Source organism: Caretta caretta, chromosome 3 (genome assembly GCF_965140235.1).
Source record: "Caretta caretta isolate rCarCar2 chromosome 3, rCarCar1.hap1, whole genome shotgun sequence".
Classification (NCBI taxonomy): Eukaryota; Metazoa; Chordata; order Testudines; family Cheloniidae; genus Caretta; species Caretta caretta.
This window is the reverse complement of record NC_134208.1, coordinates 1585137-1596708: the sequence shown is the minus strand read 5'-3', so window position 1 is coordinate 1596708 and position 11572 is coordinate 1585137. Positions and strand designations below refer to the sequence as shown.

At 55.1% G+C, this 11572-nt stretch overlaps 1 protein-coding gene across 4 annotated transcripts in view; it reads left to right on the top strand.

Annotated features, from left to right (window-relative positions):
- The first annotated feature begins 5106 nt into the window (after positions 1-5106).
- AGBL5 (AGBL carboxypeptidase 5) overlaps positions 5107-11572 on the top strand; it is a 45423-nt gene continuing 38957 nt past the window's right edge. For all 4 annotated transcript variants that reach the window (XM_048846084.2, XM_048846082.2, XM_048846081.2 and 1 more), the window contains exons 1-4: positions 5107-5239; positions 6373-6477; positions 7557-7861; positions 8583-8754. In XM_048846084.2, coding sequence (XP_048702041.2) covers positions 7629-7861; positions 8583-8754 — 405 coding nt within the window. In that variant the 5' untranslated portion in view covers positions 5107-5239; positions 6373-6477; positions 7557-7628. The remainder of the gene's footprint in view (positions 5240-6372; positions 6478-7556; positions 7862-8582; positions 8755-11572) is intronic.

Below are 11572 nucleotides of genomic sequence, written 5' to 3'. Positions count from 1 at the left end.
TCTATGCCCCTGCACTGTCCTTCATTTAGAAAACTGCCCTTGGCAGTGGTGGAGGGCGAACAGCTCTGGGACCTGGTCAGTGGGGACTGTAATCACTGGGGCAGGCCTATCCCTCCCCTGGCCATACTGGAGTGTTTGTAAAGAGGGCTCCTTCCCATTGTCCTGTGGATCAAAGACCTGTGGCCAGAGCTCCCTGTAGTGCCAAGTGGGGAGAAGCCAAAGCTCAAAGGAAGAGTTTAATTGGCCTCAGCTTTCTTGCTGCTCTTGACTCATGGTTGCCCTCTGGCAACCCCAGCTTTACTCTCCTCTGCATTTGCCACCCACCCTGCTCAGCAGAGCCCCTCAGAGACAGTCAGCACTATGCTGCTTTGCTCCACTCAGCACTCACTTCTCCAGTGAACCGCTTTACTTCTCTCTCAGCCCCATCCCTCCTCCAGCCTTCCAGGGCTAGGATCTTGCAAACAAAAGCAGTTGGCCTTGTCCTGGGACCAGTTCTGCATTTTTACCCTTTGCACAGCCTGACCCTGAGCCTGTCTGCCCACCTGCTTCCAATCTAGGGCCAAAAGCAATAATCAGATCTCCTTCTTCAGCTGGTCTGTGCAGGGGTTGGGCTGGATCCACTCCCCCAAATGTCCAATTAGCCAGATGGATTGTTTTTTCACTTTCCTTGGAAGCATCAGGGATTGGCCACAGCGAGAGCTGGGACACCTGGCAGGATGGTACAAAGAACCCTCTGAGGTGCTGGGCTGGTGTGTTTTGCTCACATGCTCAGGGTCTAACTGAGGGCCAGATTTGGGGTTGGGAAGGAATTCCCCTTCAGGGCAGGTTGGCAGGGACCTGGGTGGGGAATTGTCTGCCTTGGCAGTGGGGGGCACAGGTTACCTGCTGGGATCATTGGGGTACATCCCACCTAATCAAGACCCTGCCACTGCAGGGGCCCGGGTACTGATGGCCCCTTGGTCTCTCCTGGACTCTGCCTGTGGCTCACGGTGCTAGCCCAAGTCCTCGGCTCAACATGGTCACTGGGTGGGGTTTAATGGCCTCTGATCTACAGGAGGTCAGGGGAGATGATCAGACGGTCCCTTCTGGCTGTAACTGATACAAAATCTGTGGAACCTCTTGGCCTCTGTCCCCTTGGCCCTCCCCTGGCATACATGGCCCTGTGCTCAGAGAACGACTGAGCTGTTACCAGCCCTGACTGTCCATGGCTCTTGACCATCCCCTGGCCCTGAAGCTACACTCCTGCATCCCCCACCCCACCCTGGAAAAGCCATCCCTTGATTTCCACCCCCCCCCCCCCCATCTCTACTATCCCCCTTTCTCTCCAGCACCCTCATTGGCCATCTTAACACTGCACAGAGTCGCCTGCTGCCCCCTCTAGACCAGAAGCCCTGTCCACCCATTACAGGCAGGGTGGCCTCCTGCTGTGAGCGCTGCTCTCCTGGTTCCCTCCCACCTTGCAGACCCCTGCTTCAGTGTCTCCCTGGTGGCCCCCCTCACTCTCCCTTCCCCATTCCCTGCCTGAGTTTGTCCTCTCCCAAGGTTCCCACTGCCCCTGGGCATGAGGAGTTTTAACCTGTCCAGTCTCACTGTCCTGCTGCTGTACTCTCAAGGGGGCTGGTCTTCAACTCCATTGGCACCCCCCATGACTACTTGTCCCATGGCAGTGCCCAGAGGTGCCATTCATGGTCTGTTGGGCTGGGTGCTGCATGGCCCCAGGGGGTGATGCCACCCTAACCTCACAGAGCTTGCAGCCTCCTTGTGGGAAGGGCACCGGTGAGTGAGTAAAACCGGAGGGAAGGGAAGGCAGAAGTCAGTGCTCTCTGTGTCTTGCTTTTGTCATACCCTGGGTTAAAATGCCACAGTGGCCACTGGCCTCATTAGGACTCTAGGGGGAAGAGGCTGTGCCCCCATAGCCCCTGCTGGGTCATACCTGGCCAGAGCCATTTCCTTGCCCTGAGGAGCATATCCACAGGGAGCAGGGCTGGTTTCTAGGAGCGAGGACAGGCTCATGTTCTCCTGCCTAGGCTGTGAGCCGCTGGCCCAGCACTGGTGAGTCCCAGGGCCTGGCTGGCAGCCCGCGGGCTGGGGATGAAGCCAAGGGAGAGCAAAGGCCTAGGACGGCATAGAAATGTGCAGCAGGTTCCATGCAGCCCTCGGCACAGCCTCCGGTGGGGCCCACGCTGAGCTCTCCACACATGATCCCTGCATGGCGGTGTCAGGGATCTCCTGTATAGGCCCTGTTTGGATAGAAGGCCGGTTGAACCACCGAGGCCAGGCCAGGGGCACGGTGCTGGCCATCACAAACAGGACCTGGCCCCTGCCTCGAGGGAAAGGACGGCTTGGAAGCACAGCTGATAGGAGCCAATGCTGGAGCAGGGCAGGAAGAGAATCGATGACTCCTGCCTTGGTGGGTTTGTGGGGAAAGGTAATAGGGGGGATACAGAAAGGGGCAGGTTATTCACATGCCTCTGGGGCCACCAGCCCCTGGGCTAGCTGGCTGGAGACAGGAGAGAAGAAAACAAAGGGCCAAGGGCGCATAGGTCAGAGCTGCCAGGAGAGCGCCGAGGGGTTGGGTGGCCACAGCTCACCAGTTGGAGCCAGCGTCTCCCCTGCTGGGGCAGGCCCTACACGCTGCACTGCTGCCAGTAGCCGGAGGGGTAGGGGCTAAGGGCAGCAGCACTGGCAGGAAGGTCATGGGGGTGGTTTGCAAAGGTGCATTTCAGGAGGGCTCTGGCCAGGGTGCTGGGGGGCTTGGAGTGGTTCCATCAGACATGGGGTGCACAGTCTGGTTCAGAGTAGCAGCTGTGTTAGTCTGTATTCGCAAAAAGAAAAGGAGTACTTGTGGCACCTTAGAGACTGACCAATTTATCTGGGCATGAGCTTTCGTGAGCTACAGCTCACTTCATCGGATGCATTCAGTGGAAAATATGAGGAGATTTATAGACATAGAGAACATGAAACAATGGGTGTTACCATACACACTGTAAGGAGAGTGATCAGGTAAGGTGAGCTATTGCCAGCAGGAGAGCGGGGGGGAGGGAAAACCTTTTGTAGTGATAATCAAGGTGGGCCATTTCCAGTGTTGGGGGCTTATTTCTTTACCAGCTTACTTCCCTGGTCCTTCTCGCATGAACAGAGAGCAACAATACCCAAAGTCCAAAGGTGCAAACAATTCAATGTTGTTTGGGGTGAACTTCCAGCAAGCATGATTCCAGTTTCCTTCCTTAGTGTCCCCCTTCCCAGCTCTGACACCACAGAGCCTTACACCTGTGTCCCTGTTCCTATTCCCACCCCCCCCTTAGCAAAACATGATTCCAATTCCCCACCCCTCATTGACTGCAGACTATATCGTAAAACTTGAATTCTGCTTACCTATACCTTAGCCAATCATTTTCCTGAAATTTAACTAACCAATCCTAACATATTGTATGTAACATGATTAGCTAACCCATTATATCCCACCACCTTAATTAGTTTACACCCAGCAAAATTAATTATACAGCAGACAGAAACAATCACAGAACCAGACAGAGATTATACAGACAAACAATAGCAAAGTGGGAACTATAATGACAAAACAATACAGAAATGAGGATTTCACATCCCAGCTATTGATAAGTGAGTTCTTGCCAGACAGGATGCTATCAAACTAAGTTTCCTTTTACATCTGCTAGGCACTTCCCTTTCTCTGGAGGTGATAGGAATACAATCCTGTCCTGATAGTGCCCGACAGCCCAATAGCACCTTATTTCAATGTGACTAGTTTGGGATGTGAGGATGTGACTGTTCGCTTCCCAGCTTATGGCTGCCTCTGCTGCTTAGCCAAAGGCCTGAGCCTAAGCACAGGGCCCCAGACTGTCACAGGGAGAGAAGGCCCTTACACCGGCCAACAGTGATTTTGATTCATTCTTTTATACCTCTAGAACTAGCCAAGTGATAAGAATACACCTAAATTCTTAGAGTCTAGGCCTAACATCCAGCAGTTGATAAGAACGTGTGAAGAACAGTTTGGGGGGGGGGGGGGAGGAGGATAAACATGGGGAAATAGTTTTACTTTGTGTAATGATCCACCTGCTGAAGTGAAGAAACAGATTGACAGAGCCAGGAGAGTCCCCAGAAGTCACCTACTACAGGACAGGCCCCACAAAGAAAATAACAGAACAGAAGCCGTCACCTTCAGCCCCCAACTAAAACCTCTCCAACGCATCGTCAAGGATCTACAACCTGTCCTGAAGGACGACCCATCACTCTCACAGATCTTGGCAGACAGGCCAGTCCTCGCTTACAGACAGCCCCCCAACCTGAAGCAAATACTCACCAGCAACCACATACCACACAACAGAACCACCAACCCAGGAACTTATCCTTGCCACAAAGCCCGTTGCCAATTGTGCCCACAGATCTATTCAGGGGCCACCATCACAGGGCCTAATCACAGCAGCCACGCTACCAGGGGCTCGTTCCCCTGCACATCCACCAATGTGATCGATGCCATCATGGGCCCGCAATGCCCCCTGCCATGCCAACCGCTGGAAATGGCCCCCCCCGGCCCCAGCTCCCTCCGGGCCCCCCCGACCGCTGGGGCGTCCGCGGGGGGGGTCGCGGGGGGGGTCGCGGGGGGCCCCCCCGTCCCCGGTCTCGGGCACAGAGGCCCCCGCGCTGCACTCGCCCCCGGGCGCACCCGAGGCGGGGGCTCTACGGCGCCACAAGCCTCCGGCTCCCCCGGGCTCCGCGGCCAGGCCCCCGGCGGCCCCACCTGAGCGAGACCCGCCTCCAATCGATCCCGCACCTCCTCCCGCGTGGACGAGCGGGGGCACCCGAGACTGGAGGGAGGCGGGCGGGGGCGGGGGCGGAGCCAGGTCCCGGTCCCGGTTCCGGTCCCGGTCCGGCTCCCCCGGCGCTGCGGGGCTCGAACCTGCGGACCCCTCCTTCCCCTCGCAGCCGAACCTTTAACCAGCGCCCCCCGGAGCCCCGCCCCTCTGCGGCTCGCTCCTCCCCTTCGTGCAGCCAGCCCGTGGGCGGGCGGGTTGCGCTCAGGGGAAGGGCCGGCCAATGGGCGGGCGCGTTGCTCTGACGTGCAGGGGACCGGCCAATGGGCGGGCGTGTTGCTCCGCGGGGAGGGGCCGACCAATGGGCGGGCGCATTGTTGTTGTCGGGCCGGCCGTTGTTTGGGTCCCGAGCGGGGCCGGGCTCCGGGGAGCAGAGAGGGGCGGACGGCGGGGCCCGGCAGGTGGAGGTGAGAGACTCCGCCGGTGGCTCCTCTGCCGGGGCCTGGTAGCGCGCTCGGCGCCTCTGCCCCTCCCCCCGCCGCCGCGCGCTCGGCGCCCCCGCCCCCCCCCCCCCGCCGCGCGCTCGGCGCCCCCGCCCCTCCCCCCGCCGCGCGCTCGGCGCCCCCGCCCCTCCCCCCGCCGCGCGCTCGGCGCCCCCGCCCCTCCCCCCGCCGCGCGCTCGGCGCCCCCGCCCCCCCCCCCCGCCGCGCGCTCGGCGCCCCCGCCGCGCGCTCGGCGCCTCCGCCCCGCCCCCCCCCCGCCGCGCGCTCGGCGCCTCCGCCCCGCGGGCCCCGCCCCCCCCCCGCCGCGCGCTCGGCGCCTCCGCCCCCCCCCGCCGCGCGCTCGGCGCCCCCGCCCCCCCCCCCCCCCCCGCCGCGCGCCCGGCGCCTCCGCCCCGCGGGCCCCGCCCCCCCCCCGGCACGTCTGTGACAATGGGACTCGCGCTCTGGGCTCCTCCCAGCCGCTGCCTCCCCCCCCCCCCCCCCAGACTCCGGTCCCCGCGGCTCCGGCGCTGCGCGCGTGTGACAGGCCGCGGGACCCCGGCGCCAGGCCCGCGCCCTGCTGTGTCCGGGCCCGGAGCAGGGCCATGGAGCCCCCGGGCCCAAGGGTCTCGGGATCAATCCCGCCCCGGAGAGGGGGCTCCGCGCTGCTCCCCGGGCTGGAGCCTGCAGCGCGCCCCGCCGTGTCCTTCGCCTGGCTGCGCTGCTGAACCCGGCCCCTGGGAGCGGCGCCGGAGCTGGGCTGGGCTTGGAGTCAGCGCGGCGTCCTAGGGAAATCTGTACGGCATCGATCTCCAGCTCTCCCCAGGTGTGAGGGAGTGGCCTGCACGTCGTCTGGCAAACGGGGATGGGGTGTCTTCCCCGTGCGGGCTGCAGGGAGCTTCGGTGGACCAGGACGCCTTCCACCTACTGTTCTGCACCGCAGGGAGACGTCCGTGTCCCCTGCTGTCAGTAGGTATCCCCCTTCCCAAAGAGCCAGTGTGAAGAGTGCTCCCTTTTTCATCGGTGTGGGGTTGCTGCCTTTTGATCTAGGTTATTAGGTAAGATCGAGCACCATAATATCTAAGTGCCTTTGAATCCTGTTGTGTTTCACCCTGTAGGTTGGCCAGCTTGAACAATGATTTGTACTTAGAAGCGTAAAAAGCAGGAGGGAGGAGGATCCACTAGCAAAACATCTGTATTTGGAAGCCTGTTTCATCCAGCAGGTAACAAATGGGATACCTTGAGCTGACCTCTAACTGGCCTGGCCCATTTGCTGCAGCACAGCTGATTGGTTCATAGGGAGGTAAACCATGTAGCTTCAACTTTGATTTCATCCTGAAGTTTTTGAGCTTAGTGCTGTCTCTTGCAAATGTGTGAATGATCTGCGCATTTGTGGAAATACGATGGCCAGAAACCTTCTTAGATTCTTACTCTCCTCCCCTGTCCCACCTCTGTGCACACAAAAAAAGGTCATTTTTATATACGATGTCTTCAGCGTATAAAGCCTTTAGACTAAATCCATTCCTGGTGATTTCAGCGGTGGATTGATTTCTTGTGTTCATTTCAGAAGTCTGTCAGTGGTTTCCTCTCAGATTGCTGTCAGGAGAAAAGAGATGACCTCTCTATCTTTGAGGGTGTCCCTCTCTGTAGGAGCTGTAATTAAGCTCTTTGTCTTTCCTAGGCTTGGAAACCTTGTTAACTGTTTTCTTTCTTTCTACCTTCTCTTCACACCCTCTCAACGGGTGTTATTGTTATTCTTTGGTTAAGATTTTCAAAAGTAGGTGCCTAAAGTTCAGCTCCTAAATCCATATTTAAGCACCTAAATAAGTGGACTGAGATTCCAAAGCAGTGAGTTCTCAGCAGCTCCTGCTGCTATGTGTCAATTTAAGTTTGCTAAATGCTGTGGGACCCTTCAGGATAAAAGGTGCTGTGGAAGCATACTGACTGCTTTTACAGTGCTGAATAGTGGGCTGCATGTGTATAGGACAAATAGAAAAACAGTCCTTGCCCCAGACAGCCTCCAGTCTCACGTCAGGCCCCATGTGGAGCCTGAGCTGAACAAACTGGAGGCAAGGGAAGGTGTGTGGGTGGCCACATATTCTGACAAGAAGTGGTGTGCTACGCAATTTGTGTAGGGGTATAACTTGATAGTTCAATTCATGTTTTTGTAGCAAATCCTTGTGGGTCTCCGTGAGGGCATAGAATGAGGCCCTGGAACCCGGAAGGTACGATACAATGATCACAAGTTAGCAGTGGCGAGAGAGGGGCTTCTAATTGTTGGGTTGTTTTCTGCACTCCTCAGCTCAGGGACAGCCCCGCAGCAGCCTTGGTGCAGACAAGAGGATGAAATCGCACTCTCAGGGGCGGGCTAAACATGGAGATACGCTGCGGCGGCCTCTTGTTCAGTTCCAAGTTTGACTCAGGGAACCTGGCTCACGTGGAGAAGGTGGAACACCAGGAAGGAGAAGGGGACATAGCTGGGAACAGCAGCAGCAGCAGCAGCACGGTGTCGGCTGTGTTTGGCAGCTCCCTGCCCACGGCTGACTATGAATTCAATGTGTGGACCAAGCCCGACTGTGCCGAAACGGAGTATGAAAACGGGAACAGGTAAAGGGGCTTGGGAGGATGGTGGAGCATCTCCTGATGAGCCTTCCTTTCATTGTCCCTGTGGCATGAGACAAGGCCAACATGAGCTAACAGCTGGAGCCATGCCAATCCTGGCAGGTTTTTAGCATGTGGCTCTGTTCCTTGGCCATTCCTTGCCTTCTACCCATGTGCGGTGCTGGTGACAGCATGAACCTTTCTACTGCAAAGTGCATAAAGAGCACGGAGAAACCAAAGAGAGCCTCCTGCTCTGGCACTCTGAGAATCCCTCTGGGGCCTCACTGCCTCTTGCATCCAGGTTAATAGTAAAGCTTCTCGCAGGAGGATGCTTAGCAGGCAATTCTGGGGATGATACCTATGGCAGGCTAGTATTCAGGTTCTCCTGTAGCACAGTGAGCTTCTGCAGGGCTAATGGGGAAAGAATCTGTCCCTTAAGTCCCTAGAGACCCATGTGGTTGAGCTGCTATGGGTAGCTTTGTAGAAAAGGGAGACACTTTTACATGCCCACTTCTCTGATTATGCTGCACTCTTACTCCAGGAGGCCTGAAGTTGCTGAGGTGACTTAATGCTGGAGACCCATTCGGATTCTGACCTTACTGCCAGTGCTCGTGCCCCAGCACCAGAGTTGTTGTGGGGTGGCAGACAGAGTCTGTCTGTGGGAGAGAATGTCAGCTCAGTTACTCAGCTGACAGACTGACCTGGTCCCTCTGTGTGTCCTTTTCAGATCCTGGTTTTATTTCAGTGTGAAGGGAGGAGCTCCAGGCAAGCTGATCAAAATCAACATTGTGAACATGAACAAGCAGAGCAAACTCTATTCCCAAGGCATGTCTCCTTTCGTTAGGACCCTGCCTGTCAGGCCCCGCTGGGAGCGGATCCGGGAGCGGCCCACCTTCGAGGTATCCGTGCAGTGAGCGCGTCGGGGGATGATGCTGCTTGGAGTTGACGGTGGATTGGTGCGTTGGGGTCAGGTCCTGTCTGCAGCTTTGTGACTCTTTAGCATTCTCTTTGGCTCAGTGAGCAGCATGTAAGAGAGGGTGTAACTTCATAAAGGTAAATGTGAACTCCTGGGTCTCTGTAACAGTCTCACCATGGAGTCACAGACAGTCCTCGTGGGCACTCCAGTCTATCTTGCTACCCACCTAAGATGGATTTAGTGATAAATGATCACTTATACCAAAAATCACAAAATAGTCAGGTTGCTTACCCCAGATCAATTTGTATTTCAGATCTCACACCAAAGAAAACACTGGTAGCCAATCCTATAGTAAACTAACTAAGGATTTATTAACTAGGAAAAAAGTTATTTACAGATTAAAGCAGGCAACATAGATACACAAATGAGTTCATTCTGTGGTTCCACAAGGTGACAGAGATGTAGTAATCTGTCAGAACTGAAATGTCTTTTTAAGGCTAACCCAGGGCAACCCTGGGGATCTCTGCTTTTTGTTTCTTAGCTTCAGCCCTTGTAAGAGTTCAAATAGCAAAGAGATGAAAAATTTTCTTGTCAGCTGTCTCTAGTTCCCTCTTCCAGAACTCAAGCTGATGGGACGCATGTAGACCCTCATGGTTGCAAGAAAGCCATTACATGAGTCTTTGTGTTGTGATGTTCCACAGTGGCTCATTTAGTCTTGATAGTTCTGGATGGTGTGGGGGTCACTTTTCCTGTCTAGGTTCACAAGTTCAGAGCAGGCATTTTTATACCTGTAAAGCAAAACTTACTTATTCCCTTATAGCAGAGGAGACAGGCTAATGCAGGCAGCAACTCACAAGCATTTCATAGAGACTAAACACATTCTTACACGTTCAGCACCCATCTTGAACAATATTAATATACAGGTGAGCTGGTCTGGTTTCCAGCTATGAATTTTGTCAGTGCTCAGCCGATGCCTACAGTCTTGGCAAGAGCTGGCACCTGGTTTACCAGTGTCACGCCCAGGAAACTCCTTCTGCAACTGAAGATATTTTTTCTCTCAATTCTTCAGTTGTAACAATAGCTGGGAAACAGCCTTCCGAACTGAAATGCGATTAAGATCGTTCCATATTTAAGAAAAAAACATGAATGGAAAACTGCTAGATTGAGAGTCCCTGGAGGATTGGTGGAGATACAGCCTGGGTAGCAGCAGGACAGCAGTCACACTGACATACGCACTGCTTCATTAGCATGCCGTGCCCCTGCCGTGAAATGCACCCCTTTGCAGGGAGTTTGGTCTTTTGGCTCATCCAGCGCTTGGCCTTTGGAGAGGCTTGTCTTTGTTATGTGTACAGTTGTTGCTGGAGATGGATTGAAAACCAGTAACCCTTGGATTGTGACTCTTGGTGACTGTTACTCTGGGCTTGGTTTGTTTTAGCAACCAACCAAGAGTTGAAAGGCTCTTAATTCCATTGCAGATTTCCTGAGGTGGCCTGTCCCATTTCTATGCCTTTCCTTCCACCCAAAAACCAACCCCAAATGCTTGGGCATTTAACCTTGTCAGAAAATATTTGATGGAAGGGGTGGGATGTTGCAGCTGAATTTAGACTGGAGCTGGATAATTAGAGGACATCAACATTTGCAGCTGAATAGGTTCAGATGGCGTCATGGGGTCTGAGTCTCGGTGCTCTGGAACGGCTCTGAATGCAGAATGTCTCCTCTCTAGGCACGTTCTCATTAGGGCAAACCGCCTTGGCTTTAGTGCCTCCTGGGTCTGACCTCGGAGCGTTCAGCCCCCTGTTCACACTGTGAGCTCCCTGCAGTGAGTCCACCTGGATGGGACACCTGGGGAAGCCTTACACACCCCCAAAGGGGCCCTGCACCCCAACTCTGCAGCCAGCAGTGACTCTCAGCCAGTGTGGAAAACAGAAGGATTATTAGTTGTTGGGAACACAGCGTAGAACAGAACTTGTTAGCACAGAAATTAGAAACATTCATCAAAGTCCATCCTGGGAGGGCGCAACCCTGAACTCTGGTCTGTCCCCTCTTTAGTCCCTCAACTGCCGACTGACCAGCCTCTGTCATGCCCAGTTTGCCCATCCTCTGGCCTTTGTCTCTTTCCCGGGCAAACAGGGCACCTGGCCTCCAGCTCTCACTTTGTTCTCCAGCATCTCCAGCTGGCTCTTGCAGAGGATGGGCCCTTGCTATCAGTTGCCAGGATTCAGATTGTTGTCCTTTGTCTGTGCCCAGGCAGTCATACCTGCCCTCTAAGGGTCTCTGCAATGATCTCACACACTTGTCCCACCATCTAGATGTTTGAGTAACATATGGGGGAAACTGAGACACATATGCAGTATTCAGACAAAACATTAAGAATACTCAGTATTTCAGACTTCGGGTCTCAGCAGATCACCAAGGGGACAGGAAGGAGTCCCCTGTACTTTCCTGGACAGTTTTGCACAAATGGCCTGGTGCGTTTTGGGGCTTTTCACTTTCCTTTGAAGTCTCAGGTCTTGGCCGTTGCTGTCGGGAGGCAGCAAAGTTAGATGGACCAAATGTCTGATCCGGTAAGGCAGAGCCTGTTTTCCTAGGCGGTGGTGTCTGGGCTCCTCAGGGATTCAGAGCAGACATAGACTGGAAGCTGCTTTGATTGTGGGTTTGACTGCAAAGCTGCAGCCACTGTTTAGTGGTGCTTATAGTACTAGTTATAATGGTAGAGCCGGGGGTAAAATGGGCATGTTTTTAGGTGCAATGAGATGACTTGTAGGATGCCAGCCAGTAGCCATATATTCCATGCCGTGTGC